Source organism: Haliotis rubra, unplaced genomic scaffold (assembly GCF_003918875.1).
Source record: "Haliotis rubra isolate DU_JTF1 unplaced genomic scaffold, ASM391887v1 Scf197, whole genome shotgun sequence".
NCBI classification, from domain to species: domain Eukaryota; kingdom Metazoa; phylum Mollusca; class Gastropoda; order Lepetellida; family Haliotidae; genus Haliotis; species Haliotis rubra.
In genome coordinates, this window is record NW_025765969.1 from 903,638 (window position 1) to 920,031 (window position 16,394).

At 38.0% G+C, this 16,394-nt stretch overlaps 1 protein-coding gene across 1 annotated transcript in view; it reads right to left on the reverse strand.

Annotated features, from left to right (window-relative positions):
* LOC124274976 (zinc finger protein 816-like) overlaps window positions 1–16,394 on the reverse strand; it is a 99,920-nt gene that overhangs the window by 16,279 nt on the left and 67,247 nt on the right. Inside the window, exon 2 of the mRNA XM_046710349.1 lies at window positions 1,893–2,198. Within this exon, the coding sequence (XP_046566305.1) occupies window positions 1,893–2,198 (306 nt within the window). The remainder of the gene's footprint in view (window positions 1–1,892; window positions 2,199–16,394) is intronic.

Here is a 16,394-nt window from a genome sequence, read left to right on the forward strand (position 1 = left end):
GTTCTGTTGAAAGATATTGAATGGTTTTCAAGTTGTGCTCCGGAAACGAAACCCGGCCCTCCCTTTAAGACTAAATCCAAAACGTTTCCATGGAAACAAACAAAATAATAAATCACAAAAATCTGTAAATAGCAAAAGGCACCACTTTAGGGTCTGTTTGATACATCTACCAATTTTTGTTGAAATATATTGAACGGTTCTTGAGTTATGCTTTGGAAACGAAGCCCACCCCTCCCTTTTGGGACTAAGTCCGAATCGTTTCCATGGAAAACGGGAAAAATAAAAATGCCAAAAATCTGTAAATAGCAAAAGGCATCACTTCAAGATCTGTCTCAAATATCTGCCAAGTTCTGTTGAAAGATATTGAATGGTTTTCAAGTTGTGCTCCGGAAACGAAACCCGGCCCTCCCTTTAAGACTAAATCCAAAACGTTTCCATGGAAACAAACAAAATAATAAATCACAAAAATCTGTAAATAGCAAAAGGCACCACTTTAGGTTCTGTTTGATACATCTACCAATTTTTGTTGAAATATATTGAACGGTTCTTGAGTTATGCTTTGGAAACGAAGCCCACCCCTCCCTTTTGGGACTAAGTCCGAATCGTTTCCATGGAAAACGGGAAAAATAAAAATGCCAAAAATCTGCAAATAGCAAAAGGCACCACTTTGGGATCTGCCTAACATATCTGCTAAGTTTTGCTGAAAGATATTCAAGTTTTTTCGTTGTGTTCGGAAACAAGCTCCATCCTCCCTTTAAGACTAGATCCAAAACGTTTCCATGGAAATCATAGAAAAATATATTAATGACAAAATCTGTAAATAGCAAAAGGCACCACTTTGGGATCTGCCTCATACATCTGAAATCCATCCCTCCCTTTTTGAGACATCCCTCCTTTTTGAAAGCAAGAAAATTATAAATCACAAAATCTGTAAATAGCAAAAGGCACCACTTAAGGATCTGTTTGATATATCTACCAAGTTTTGTTGAAAAATATTGAAACGAAGCCCACCCCTTCTTTAAGACTCAGTCCAAAACGTTTCCATGGAAAACGGGGAAAAATAAAAATGCCAAAAATCTGCAAATAGCAAAAGGCACCACTTAAGGATCTGTTTGATATATCTACCACGTTTTGTTGAAAAATATTGAACTGTTTTTGAGTTATGCTCTGGAAACAAAATGATTACGGACAGACCGTCGGACGGATGGAGGAGGCGTCGACTATATCCCCCCGGCATGTAATGCGGGGATATAGATAAAAACTATAAAGTTAAATTAAAATCCAATCAACCATCACATCCTAAGTTTCTCTCAAACACAGTTAGTTTCTATTTACACTTTTCACATATTCATGTTTCTGCTCCATGTGATGTTGACAACCCTGTCAACCTCATCATCAGGGTTCTGTCTGGGACAGGCCTATATTTTCATCACTCAACATGACAACAAACCCTGGCCCACAGTCCATTTAAGCAAAAGTGAATGAGTTAATCCCCTTTGAACAGTATTTTAGTAAGGTATCACAGCATCTCACGTTGATATGAGTTATATGTCAGAAGTGCATTGTAGGTCTCAGTTAGACATATAACTGTAATCACAGAATCCTTGCAGGCCTAAGGGAGGGAACTCATGACTGACTGAGCATGGCAATATTGGTGGTGGGGACAAGTCGAGACATATGAAACCTGTAATCACAGAATCCTTGCAGGCCTAAGGGAAGCAACTCTGAACTTTCTGCACTTTGCTTACACCTCAAGAGCATCGGCATGACTAGCAATCCTAGAAACATAACCAGGAACATAGGATCCTTGCATGCCTAAGGGAGGCAACTGTATACAGCAAATTGTGGCACCTTGTATGACTGGACATGCTGTCCTCAAATTTTGAGATCACATCCTCCTGATTTCATGTGCCTCTTCAGGGCCCTGCGATACCTATAGACCTTCCCACAAACACACACGAAGGTCATGTTCCGATGAACAGAGTCTACATGATTCTTCTTGGTCCAGGGTTGAGTGAAGGTCTTTCCACATTCTTCACACTGATATAACCGATTGGCGGAACACTGCTGCACTCTCATCAATGACTCAGACGTCTCAGTCGACGATGCTGGAAAAAGGACAAAGGACATGTCAGGAGTCGTTTTCCACATATATTCTGACAAAGGCTTCATTCTGTTGCTGCTGGTGTGGTCCTTGTCTGAAATCAAAACAGCGTTGTTGTTTATCCAGATTGTCAAATTTACGCAATGAATATTGAGGATACTTATTACCAGTGTGTTTGAAATAGTTTACAAATTTTGCTAACCAGTCGGGCTAGCTATGCCTGAAAGTTACTTGCCCACAAAATAATTCACTAGCCCAAAATTTAAATGTAGACACGGGTTTAGTCATTAAACTGCTAATATGATGAACATTATATCAGGCCATGATTTAAAAGTGTATTATAACTGAACAAGTTGGAGAGAGTGATATATTTACAAAATGACCTCATGAAAGTTCAATAGCCAGTCGGGCCAGTGACTGGAGATTTACTGGCCCGAGGGGAATTTTACTAGCCACAGGCTAGTGGGCCAGTGGCTACTTTGCACATGGCTTATTACAAAGATCTGGTGCCGTGTTCTCTTTAAGATGAATCTAGAGAAATTTCAATGATGTTTAATCTGTTCCTCAGTTGGATGTGCTCTGTAGAAGGTTTGTATTCCCAAATGCAAAGCTGTATCACTTTAATAAAGTCCTGATAGACCAGGATTGGTCTTGCAATTCAAGTAACTGTTAGTAATACATAACTGATAAACATGAAACTGCATGGAAGCGCTTAGCATATTCAGTCAAAATGTATAGATCACTGGTGTCCAGCATTAAATTGCTGCTCAAAAGTGCTTTGAGTCATGGAGAGGTTCTTGTTGTCTTTAAATGTTCCTGGTTTATTTGGTTACATGGTGGTCATTTTGGTTACATGGTGGTCATTTGTTACATGGTGGTCATTTGGTTACATGGTGGTCATTTGGTTACATGGTGGTTATTTGGTTACATGGTGGTAAATTATTCCACAGATGTGGTCCATATGTCTGAAAGGCCCATCTCCATATATTTTCTATGATATCTAGATGGTTGTGGAAGATTCTGATCCACTGATCGTAGTGATCATTAAGGTTCATAGCCCTGCACAAGATCGGCAAGATGAGCTGGTGCCAGTCCATTCAGAACCTTAAACATGTTGAATACAAGAGTGAGAATTATAGCTGTAACAATGCATTGAACTATCGATGGATTGCAATTGTCGAGTCTCCGATAGCAATTAATCGATGGTAGAAACGAAAAACTATTGATGCATCGATAGTATGTGTGACTATCGATAGTTTATTAATTGACTTCTGATGATAAATGTGCAGCGCAAATTACAGGAAGTACCAGATTCGTTCACTTTGAGTGCAGACTTGCAGCTTCACTGAGTTTATGCTTTAACTGTTAAAATGATCTGGGTTTCAAGTTTCTTGTCATTTATCAAAAGAGACTGAAATTACTTCAGCTTGTTTTCATTTCATATAAACAATACCTTCATTTGGGAAATGACTTCAAATGAGACAATTCAAGGAGAAAAAACTATTGCAATAGATATAACAATAGTTTGTCGCAATAGACTATCGCTATCACAATAGTATGTTGCAATATAACAGATTATCGCTATCACAATAGTATGTTGCAATATAACAGATTATCGCTATCACAATAGTATGTTGCAATATAACAGATTATCGCAGATTATATCACATAGTATGCAATATAACAGTATGTTGCAATATAACAGATTATCGCTATCACAATAGTATGTTGCAATATAACAGATTATCGCTATCACAATAGTATGTTGCAATATAACAGATTATCGCTATCACAATAGTATGTTGCAATATAACAGATTATCGCTATCACAATAGTATGTTGCAATATAACAGATTATCGGTATGCAATAGTATGTTGCAATATAACAGATTATCGCTATGGCAATAGTTGTTTCCCCCTCCATAGTCACCCCTAGTGAGAACCTTGAACTGGATACTTCTTTGATTCAATGATCCAGAGCTCCAGATAAGATTTAGCTCATGTGGGTACTGTACCCACTGTATTTTTTTGGAGTGGGTATTATGAATGTTGAGTGGGTATTTCATTTTCCGTTACCCACAATTTTCAAATATGTGCGTATTTCAGTCATTTTACTCACCTAAGTATGGTGTCATTGAGTAAGTTTACTAAGCAGGTATGTTCTGCCTTATGTCATACCTAATGAAAACCAACTTAAATATAATCGAAAAGATTTCATAAAAAATCACTCATCCTATACTGACAGTACAACACTAGACCTATACTAACAGTACAACTTGATAGCAATCGATGTCTTTTTCATTGTGCAAGCGATTTTTATAAATATATTCCGTACGCATTTGTTTTAAACTTTTTGCATATCTAACATTTTTAATGCGTAATTGGTACGCAACAATTATTTTTCAATGCTTAAATGGAAATTTTCTATGCGTATTTTACCCGGATACACAGCTTATCTGGGCCTCTGATGATCTATCAAACTAAAATTTTGACATGGAACATACTGATGGATTCAGTGTTCGATCAAGGAGATGTTTCTAACAGTACATGTAATTAGCGTAGTACACAATGTGAGATTTCCACTAATTTCCACCCTTGGTAAAACCAGAAGAAGATTGTTACTGACAAACAGTCAAATATAGGATAAAACCTCACAATAGCCAAAACTCTGGCAGCTAACATAACTCTGCCTCCTCTTCATCCCAAAACACTTTGTACCCGTGAAGGTCCGGGTTAGAATGAACCTTCAGTAACCCATGCTTGTCGTAAGAGGCGACTAACGGGATCGGGCGGTCAGGCTCGCTGACTTGGTTGACACATGTCATCGGTTCCCAATTGCACAGATTGATGCCCATGCTGTTGATCACTGGATTGTCTGGTCCAGACTTGATTATTTACAGACCGCCACCATATAGCTGGAATATTGTTGAATGCGGCATAAAACTAAACACACTCACTCACTCAAAACACGTTGTATCCCAACTGTGTGGGTGGCACGTGATCACAGTAAAGCAGGACACGCTGGTCCCTTACATGAACACCTGGTGTTGCTGCTGACCATTATTAATATAAGGGTAACACTATTTCTCAGGGCATTATCATTTGTAGAAGCCCAAGGTCTTTCTTTTAACTGCCCAACAAAGGAAGCTGTGTATTACTAAACTCACTCACTCACTCATGTTTGTCAATTTTTGCTTGCATAATCAGGGGCAGTGGGGTAGCCTAGTGGCTAAAGCGTTGGCTCATCACAACGAAGACCCGGTTTCGAATCCCAACATGGGTACAATGTGTGAAGCCCATTTCTGGTGTCTCCTGCTGTGATGTTGCTGGAATATTGCTAAAAGCGGCGTAAAACCAAATTCAGTCACTCATTTGTTTGCATAATCCTGATAAAGTTGTGGTATCTGCTGTAATGGCGAGTATACGTATGATATAAGTAGCAAATACCACAGACTATTCAGTATTTACAAATCAGTTCACTAGAATCATAGTGACAACAATAATATCATTTTGATAAATGCTTTTATTGAGCATTCAGTATGAAATATCACATGATCAGTTTCAGTCAGGTATTAACAACAAACTACATCTCCCTTTGGACTCTTCGGTAAAGTATGGAAGCATGTTAGTGCCACAGACGTAAAGGTTTACTTTCATCTACGTAGAAGATATTAACATCTATGTAGATGATACATTCATCTGCGTAGGTGATACTTACATTTATGTGTTTGATACTTACATCTACACAGAAGATAAAACATCTTTGACTTATTCTTAGATGATACTTTCTTTCTACGTAGATGATACTTTAAAACATACTTTCTTTAAGTAGACGATACTTTCTTCTACATACTGATATATTTCAATGTAGATGATACTTTCTTCTACGTAGATGATATGACGATACTTTCTTCTCACGTGAGATGATACTTTCTTTTCTAGGTAGATGATTTCACTATTTCTAGTAGAAGATACTTTCTTCAACGTGAGATGATACCTAAATACTATCATCTGATACATTTCTTCTACATAGATACATATTTCAGGTAGTAGATGATACTTTCTTCAATGTAGATGATACTTTCTTCTACGTAGACGATACTTTCTTCTACGTAGATGATACTTTCTTCTCAGTAGATGATACATATTTCTAGGTAGAAGATACTTTCTTCAACGTAGATGATACCTAAATTTATATGATTGACATTTACATCTACATAGAAGATAAAAACATCTACGTAGATGATACTTTCTTCTACGTAGAAGATACTAACATCATCTTACCAGGTAAATGATACTCATATCTCAATCTGTGATACTGTAATCACGCGTATCACTACTCAGGCCGTGATATCTTCTGGATATCGTTCATACAGGTATATGTACACAACTTAGTTTAATGTTGTACTTAAATGAAAGTATCTCTACATGATGATTGATAGATTCTAGACTGTGATACATATACGCTTCTATAGTGAAGACATATAGCACCCCTGAGAGATATATACTGCCGTCAATAGTTGTGAATCTTTCGACTGAAACACAAATATGAATGTGAACTTCTATTCAAACTGAACAAATTAGGAGGAGGGAGTGTCTTTTTCACCCAGAGGAAATATCAATATTAAAACATCATGAAAACTCTGTACTTATGACATTAACAAATATATACATATTTCTGAAATGAGTGAAAAAGGTCAAAATGATTAATGAAAATCGAAGTATGAACAATTCCATTACCCAACATTTTTGTCCTGTATTTAAAGCTGTAAAAACAGACGGGTCAAAACTTGTTCATGTTTAAAGATTAAAGTTTAAAAACACATTTTATCCTTACACATACGTCCAGGTTTGTCATAAGTTCTAAATTGGATATGTTGACTGAACAAATTCTAGTACTCATTCATGTAAAACATCTGACATTTTGTGTTTCAGTTTTACAATTCTTAAATTATTGTAGCCCATTTCTGGTGTCCCTGCCGTGATATTGCTGGAATATTGCAAAAAGCAGCGTAAAACCAAATGAGCAAAAAAGGGCCTTTAAATGAATTTGTCCTTTTCAATATGTATTTGCTTCAAGAGGATTAAATACTTCTCACTTGAGTTTCAAAAACTGAAAACGGCAGTGGGGTAGCCTAGTGGTTCAAAAATTTCATTCGCGCAATCAAAAGTCAAACGTGCTACCCAGAGATCAAAGGTGAGGATTAATGCATTCAACAGTCAAGTGGCATGTTCACACACAAGCCTCAAGAGCAAATGATTAATTAACTTGCTACCAGTGACACGTTGATCACAGTCCAACAAATCCACGTTGTTTCAAAAATGTATTCTTATCTTTTTGTATGCATATTTATTTGTCATGAAGTGATTGAATTAATTTACATATAGATTATTACATGAGCAAGTGTGTCATGTGACTTATACGAAACGAGGGTGAAATTTTGTATTGCAAGAGCGAGGGCAATACACAATTTTGCATGAGTTTCATGTAAGTCGTGTGGTACACTTGCGAGTGTATTAATTTCTTTATTATCCATTTTATTCCTCCACATGTGTGCAGTAAAACACGGTAAGCAAGTGTGACAGCCCTGTTCATTGACGTACGTCACGTTCAATTGTTTAATGACGTCACAGATGATGAAATACAGAAACAGTGGTTGCTAGGCAAAAGTGATATGTGCACATGATATATATGACACTGGTTATGTTTCACCATAGGGAAAATAATTTTATTTTTTTATTTTATTGATCAGTACTGCAGTAAACGTTTATTGCAAAGATGTATTGTTTGTATGAATAGCCTATTGTAGAAAAACGATGTTGTAAGCACTGTTGGTACTTGGTCATTTCTATGCTGATGAATGTGTGAATACTCGGATAAGTCGAGCTTTTCCCTTGGTCCCGACAAGTTCAACAAAAAAGGGTTTGACTGTATCACGGTTTGTACCAGTTCATATCAGGGGTGGAAATAACTTTAAAATTGCTAGTGTACTCCGGTACAGTGGCACATGTAAAATCACTTGCCCTGATAATTTTTCCACTATACCGGCCGTTTTCTTGTTGATTTCTTAAATAAACAACATAATTAACATTGGAATATCAACTGGACACCGGTACAGTGTGATATACAAATTTGCTTGCCCGACAGAAAAAAACACTGGACTCGGGCGTCGGGCAATGGGTTATTTCCACCCCTGCATATGGGAAGTAAACTCTTCTAAACATACTCCCCTTTCGCGGGAAACAATGACCCTTCTAAAAACATTTATCGCAATAATACTGTACCCAATTAGAGAATAGAACCCAAGCCTTCCTTGTGACATGCCATGTTTTAACCACTAGGCTACTCCACCGCCCCTCGGTGAACAATGAGACAAGTGAAAGATTCCCTCCAATAAAATATGAATATTTGAAGACAATGTACAGCTACATTTCCTGATATTTGGAATCACATATTTCTCTGACTTGAACTCTGCTGGTCAAAAGCTCATCACACATTTGCCAAATTAACCTATGGCCAACTGAACGAACAAAACCTTGTAAATCAGAAAAATGTTACAAACTAAAAACAAATTCTATAAGAATGCCTTATCAGTTTGATATAGATCAGAAATTACTTTAAGTAGATGTTTACTTTTTCATCAAATGTTTTCCACCACATAAAAAGTGAAAAATAACCTAAATAATTCAATTGCCAGGCGATATGAAAAGTTGAGATGGAGACACAGTAACGCAGTGTCTATTTGCTAATTTTACGTTCATTTCAACAGATAAAACTGGTCTACAACAGCCTTCAAAACTAACCTGCCAAAAGAAATTGTCGAGTATATTCTATAACGACTAACACCAGGAACCATTCAACATGACACTTTAGAAGTGACGTCCACAACCAATCAACATGACTTCTGAAGCAATCTCTCAATAATCCAGTCATTCTGTTTCTTGAGCTGCATGCAAACGTTGAATACTTGTGACGACTTACTGCTGTGGTCTGATTCTAAGCCCGAAAGGAGTGGTCAAGAATAGGTCGCTTGGATCCTTTTCCAACCCAGAATCCCCGAAATTCATGGCCGCCATGTATATTAGAGACGGTGGCATAAAACAACATTCATGTGGTCACTTGGTCCTAACTCTCGACGCCATCACTGACACTTCATCCTGGAAACATTGCAGTCACTTGTTTCTAAAGCCTCTTCATCTTGGTTGCTGCTGAAATCCCATCTCCATACATATTGGACAAGTTTTCTTATGGCGGGCTAAATTATGCCGATAATTGAAAGTCTTGCCACACAAACTAGCAAAACTGAGCTTGTCATGTATAGCCGCAACATGGTTCCATCGGGAGCCATCACTGGCAAACATCTTGTCACAGTCCGGACAGGGATAGTTGCCCCCAACAGGCTCTGGGTAAACTCGGCCGCGACTGTTTCGAACAGCCCCACAGATCTGACCTTCAAAGGACACACTTGTCCTGTGACCAATACTGTCTACATCCGCAGGACTCACTCCAAAAGAGATGCCCAAACCATGAATACCTGAAAACAACAAAAGATTGCAGTTCAAGTATTGCATCTTGTCTATGATACCCTTGAAAAAGTCCATCCAAAGAATCCGCTGCAATAAAGTTCAAAACCACTTGAATGTGCGTTGGTCTTTACTTCAGGAGACTCTCCCAACTGTGTTGAACAAATCCGTGAGGCACATGAAAGATGACTAAGAACTTATCAGTGCTTAGGTTTTTCACAAATTCTTGCTCAGGAATACAACCACACGGTCCTTCATTTCAAGAGATGACTAGCTCTGCTCCACGAATCAGTCACAAGAAAGACAATTAAGAATTTGCCACAGTGCATAGCTTTTTATGATTTGCCAAGGAATTGCTATACCGATACTGCTTTCCACACACACAAATATACTGAGAGAGTTCATGTATAGCCTTGATGTGGTACCAGCGTGCGCCACGACTTGCAAACATCTTTGGGCAATAGGGACAAGAATGTTTTTTGGATGACGGATTAGCTCGAGCTTCATTGCCACCCTGAATACCAGGAACAACAGGGATACGGAACTCTTGTAAGGAATAGCCAACTGATAAACTTGCTCCAGCCAAATCATGAATATCTGAAAATAACAAAACATTGTGTTACAGGATACTCTTGCATTAGATGAATTGTCTGTTGGTGTTAGTAGATTCTGCATTTACATGTGTGCAAATTAGTGGAATACATTCTGAGAAAAACTGTGAGGGACTGTTTATATTGAATGATTGAATAACCCAGCAGGCAGGGAGGCAGTATAAACCCTCTATGTCAAGTTGAACTGTTCATCCGGCGGGTGGTAACTGCAGGTAACGCTATGACTGGTCCAGGTTTGGTTCTCCACATGGGTACTAGTGTTGGGAATTGGTTAAAATCTCATAATTGATGATTGGTTCATTACAACCAATCAATCATCGCAAATAATTGGTTAGCGTCATTTATGAAATTTTCCTGTTTGCACAAAAACATTGGGAAATTTTTTGTAGTTCTTTGGTTGTTTTTTCCGCAAACTTCACATCTTTAAAGGATGACTAGTACGTTAGGAACATAAATTTCTTGGGGTCTTTAAGATAAATTCAATCATGATTTGGAACGAGCTTGTAGTGCTCATGAAATGTAACTGACAAAACCAACCTTGTGAAAAAAATTGTTAATGCAAAAGGTGTTCCAGAATTGTTTGTGTTCGATTATGAGAAAACATGATCGATTGCTTGGTCGTTTAGTCACTGCGACCAATCTTCGATTATTTCAATTAATCGGACCACCACTAATGGGTACAGTGTGCGAGTCTGTTTCCTAGCTTTGAGATATTGCTTAAAATATTGAATATAATCACTCACTCATTTGTGTCCTTGTTTTATGGGTTTCGGGTTTATTTCTTGATTATCGCATGAACAATTGTAAATCATGTCACTAACATACCGTATTAAAGACAACTTTATATTAACACGAGCCACCAACCAAGTACTGTATGACACAACCTGTCTCAATATAATAAGTATACACTGTCGTTAGATAATATATGACATCCGACAAAATATGATCTGATCAGGAGCCTTGCTGAAGGATTTGCCTCATTATTTCATTTACAGATATTCCAAATTGTGAATCAGCTAGACCACGTGACACTGGCAGCCATTAGAGATATCAGTCACAACTATTTTTTGTAATTTAAGAATACGCCAGTTAATGAAAATCCATAAAACACACACATTTAGACCTTTCTCTTTGTTGAGAGAAAAAGTTGTTTTTTAATGAGAATGGAATCAACTTGGACATTTCTGCCACATTGTATTGTATATCCAATATCATCTCTAAAAGAAGCTGATCTCACAAAAGAAATGATTCCAAGGTGCATTTTTGCCATGGACTTCAAACCTTTTCAAGACACAAGCAGAATCATAATGTATCAAGCATCTCTAATGTTCAAGAAGGAAATGACAGCAAAAATTTCATGATGATATTAACATTTTACCTGGAGTAATGTTATTAAAAAATGGAGTAATGTCAAAAAATAAATATTCCAGTTCCATGGATCCACATCATCAGAGAGTCTCCATACCAGTTACAATTCAAATTGAAACGGAAATACTGCAACAATCCATCCTCAAAAAGCGACAGATACGAGGACGACAAAAACATAAAAATGGCTTCATCAAGGCCATGAGTTTTTCTGTTGTAAATGTTTTGGCGCTGTGGGGTAGACAAGTTGTTCACGTTTCTTCTCAAAACATTGAGTGTCTGGTTCTATTCCCACACTGGATCCCCATTTGTAGTCTTCCCAACTCTGATATTGCCAGAATATTGCCCACAGAAGCATAAACCCATACTCCCTCAGGGTTCGAAATACCCCATGTATTAGCGTGCCATTGCACGGTAAATATCGAAATGGCACAGATAAAAAATGTTCTTGGTGCCCTTATGGCACGCCTAATTTTTTAGAGACATAGCACACCTTTAGTCATTTCATCCCCAAACAAAACACTTATGCAAATGACAACCAAGCAAAAACATTTATTGACTTTTACGCCCAGGAAATCACTGGAATTATGATGGATGATGTAAAGAAATCTGGTAGTTTTTCCATTTAGAGTGTTGTGAGTACTGATAGTTCGGTTAGTGAAGAGTAAATTGTGTATGTTAGACATATTGAAAAAAGTGAACCTCTCACACGATTCTTAGCTATTAAAGGTGTTGGGAACGCAGAACAAATGTAACATAAGAAAGCCATCTTAAACAGAAGACATATCAGTGATAACCGAAAACTGGTTACATTTGTTGTTTTCTGACAATAAATTTCAAAAGATCATCATCCTTGATACAGACATTGATTCTAAAAACATGTGGGGACACTTGATTTCTGAAACACACACCTAAAATATTTGCCTAGTGCCCTAAGGCACACTTAGAAAAAAAAGTATTTCTATCCCTGTCTCTGAATGTTTTAAATCTGTCGTGTGACTGACACTCTGAGAGTTAAGACCTACCACTGGTAGTACCAGGAAACCATGTATAATAGTATGCCAGTCATCAAAGACATTTTCTTTTGTAACTTCAAAAAACAGCTTCCACATCAACACCAACTTGATATTCCAGACAAAGTTTGCTTCCTGCCTCCAAAATTATCATTAGGGATAATTCCATAAAGGACAGGTCTTTTTGTGCAGACTCAGAGCTTGTCTGTAGTTGTACTGCTTTCCACAGTCACACGCAAAGATGAGCCTATCATGAATGGCCCCTACATGGTTGTGGCGAGACCCAGCACTAGAGAACAGTTTGTCACATCCGGGGCATGGGAATTTCCCTCCGATAGGTTTAGGGTAGGTTCTGGGCCGTCTATTGATCGGTACTGTCTGCTGCGTGTACTGATACACGCTCTGGTTTGGTGGAGTGTATTCAGCTCCACTGTATACACCATAGCTCATGTCTGGAAGTGGATCTGGAAGCAATAAAAAGTGCTGTTGTGATCTCTCACACCTGGGCGTTGCCTGTCTGTGTAACACACACATACATCAACCTAGCTTAATTGGTCTTCAGTAACCGGTGAGGTGAGGTGAAATTGGGTTTAACGTCGTGCTTGAGAATATTTCGCTCAAATGACGACGTGCATGTGTGTGTATGTGTATGTGCGGCTGCTTGTACTAGCCCAGACTTAAGCTGGTTTTATAGAGCTAGCCCACTGAAATACCATGCCGCAGTGAAGCATGAATACCCCACTTAGACACATTATACTGACTCCGAGCCGACCAGTCCTTGTTGTACCCATTAATGCCGAGCGCCAGGCAGGGACCAACAAGTACCATATTTTAACGTCTTTTGGTATGACGCGGTTGGAGATCGAACCCGCGACCTTCCGCTCTCCTGGCGGACCACTCTAACCGCTCTAACCACTACACCACAGAGGCGGTCTTCAGTAACCTGTACTTGTAAGAGGCCATTAACGGGATCGCTTGGTCAGGCTCGCTGACTTGGTTGACACATGTCATCGTATCCCAATTGCGCAGATCGATGCTCATTCTGTTGATCACTGAATTGTCCGATCCAGACGTGATTATTTACAAACCGCCGCCATATAGCTGGAATATTGCGGAGTGCAGCGTAAAACAACAAACGAACAAACAATTTGAAAATGAAAAAACTGACAATAAATATAAACACATTGTTGATTTGTTGAATCAGGACTAGCAGCATTCACACTAGTTGTCTGGGTGGACCTTAGAAAAGACAAATTTCTGAAGCTGTGTCTTTGGCAATATATGCCTCGTCTAGAGTGGAGGGATAAGTGAACTGAGTGAGTGAGTTGGGTTTTATGCTGCTTTTAGCAATATTCCAGCAACATCATGGCGGGGGACCCCAGAAATGGGCTTCACACATTGTAATAAGTGAAATGAAGCTTCTCAGAGTTTAGGCATTACTACTAGAGAACCTGGGTTATCATGGTTTGTCTCCAGCAACTCAGGCTTGTCGAAAGAGGTGACAAACAGATCAGGCTCACTGACTGGGTTGGTTGTGTCAATATCCAAACTGAATTAGTAGACTGATAGTCAAACATTTTTATTATTTACAGATCAATGTTACAAATCTTGAACATTTTGATTTTTAACAACAGACAATGCTGACTTGAACATATATCTAACTTGAGATTTCTTGATAACAAACCAAAAGTTACATATGTTATATTTGGGATTACACTTTCTTAGTAAAGTAGAGATTCTTGTACTTTTGTTGGGTTGAGTCCCATCTGGAATTTGAACCCACACCCTCAGTCAGGTACCTAATCCCCAGCACACAAAGTCAGCCGCCTAACCCGCTCACCCACCGCGACTTCCACAAAAATGGAAGTCAGACAACTGGTAGTCCAGACTGCGGACTTTGTGTACCCCTCTGATAAGCGGTAATTGGCACGGTTCCCATTGCCGCTTATCAGAAGGGGATTTTGTGTGCTGGGGATTAGGTGCCTGACTCTGATGGTGTGGTTTAAATTCCATCAAAAGTAGTAGAATCTGTACTTTACTAAGAAAGTGTAATCCCAAATATAACATATGCTACACGTGACCACTTTCTAAATAGCATTGTATAAACAACAAACCAAACGTTGGGACCTTGAAAATAAGGTCAAGGTCACAAATATGTACTGTAGTCTGCAAACTATACCTGTCCACAAATTCTGAACTAAATCATTCTAGAGATAACTCGCTAACAACGTCTGTTCAAACAGTAAGGGCCTGGTATTATAATTCTCCTGCAAACATGTCAGTGTGGAGAAAGTATGTGTTACACTCCTACACAGTATTTATTACCCTTAAGATATATTTGCCGAATTCTGATTGGTCAATAGCCAAAGCATACCAAACCATGTAGGCAGATTTGTCAGGATGTACGAACCGTACACCCCGTCAAATCTGTCGTGTGACACAATACATAGGTTGTACAAATGACCTTGACCTTAGATGGAATGTGGCTGCCAAACGGCTGATCGCTTGAAATTTTAGAGTTGGTGTATACAATAATGAGCATAAACAGAGTAATAAAATTGTTGCCATAATTTCTTATTTGTTTGTGTCAATAAATATATCCAAAAAATGAAATGTTTCTGTATTTCACTTGTCGTTTAACAAAACCTCAAAGTTGATATTTTTTATCATAAACTAAGCCATCCTGAGTTATCTCCCTTTATGACCATTCAGGAAAAATCATGGCAAAGCGTTTTGCGTCTCATTCTGCTGATGATTAAATGTTGTTTAGAGATAAGCTAAACAAAAACATCTGAAGGGTAATAAATTCGTCACACAGTGTTTTGAAAGGGTGTACGGGACTGTAAGACCCTTGAAAATTCCTTGTAAATACAGAATTTACAAGGGTCTAACAGTCCAGTACACCCTTTCAAAACACTGTGTAACTAATAATATGACACAAGAGGACAGAATGATTGTGTGTAAAAACTTTGTAATCTTTGCATATTCATATTTTTTAGTCTAACAGCTGATTGGTCAGATTTAGCCACATGGACAATATAACATGACATCATTCTCGGAGCATGACATAAAAAATGGATTAAATTACGTCATCAGAACAGGAGCCTGACGTCAGTGATGCTTTGCCGTGGGGTGATGTTTCATGCTTTTTATTCATTTTCTCTCTTAAAATGACAGTGAGAAATATATAGAATAACCTAATTGAAATTCGGATTTAGTATTGTTTGTCCTTTGCAAATGAACACTCGGAGTCCATCTCCAAATGCGTGGGATTCACACCATTTATTCACTTGGGAGGGAAAATCTTGATTTCTTTTGAAATTTTAGAGTTGGTATATACAATAATGAGCATAAACAGAGTAATAAAATTGTTGCAATAATTTCTTATTTGTTTGTGTCAATAAATATATCCAAAATGAAATGTTTCTGTATTTCACTTGTCGCTTAACAAAACCTCAAATTTGATATTTTTATCATAAACTAAGCCATCCCGAAGTTATCTCCCTTTATGACCATTCAGGGAAAATCATGGCAAAAACGTTTTGGCGTCTCCATTCTGCCGACGACTGAAATGTTGTTTAAAGATAAGCTAAATAAAAGATCTGAGGGGTAATAATTAGATCATATTGTGTTTTGAAAGGGTGTCCGGACTGTAAGACCCTTGTAAATTCCTTGTATTTACAAGGAATTTACAAGGGTCTAACAGTCCAGTACACCCTTTCAAAAACACTGTGTAACTAATAATATGACACAAGAGGACAGAATGATTGTGTGTAA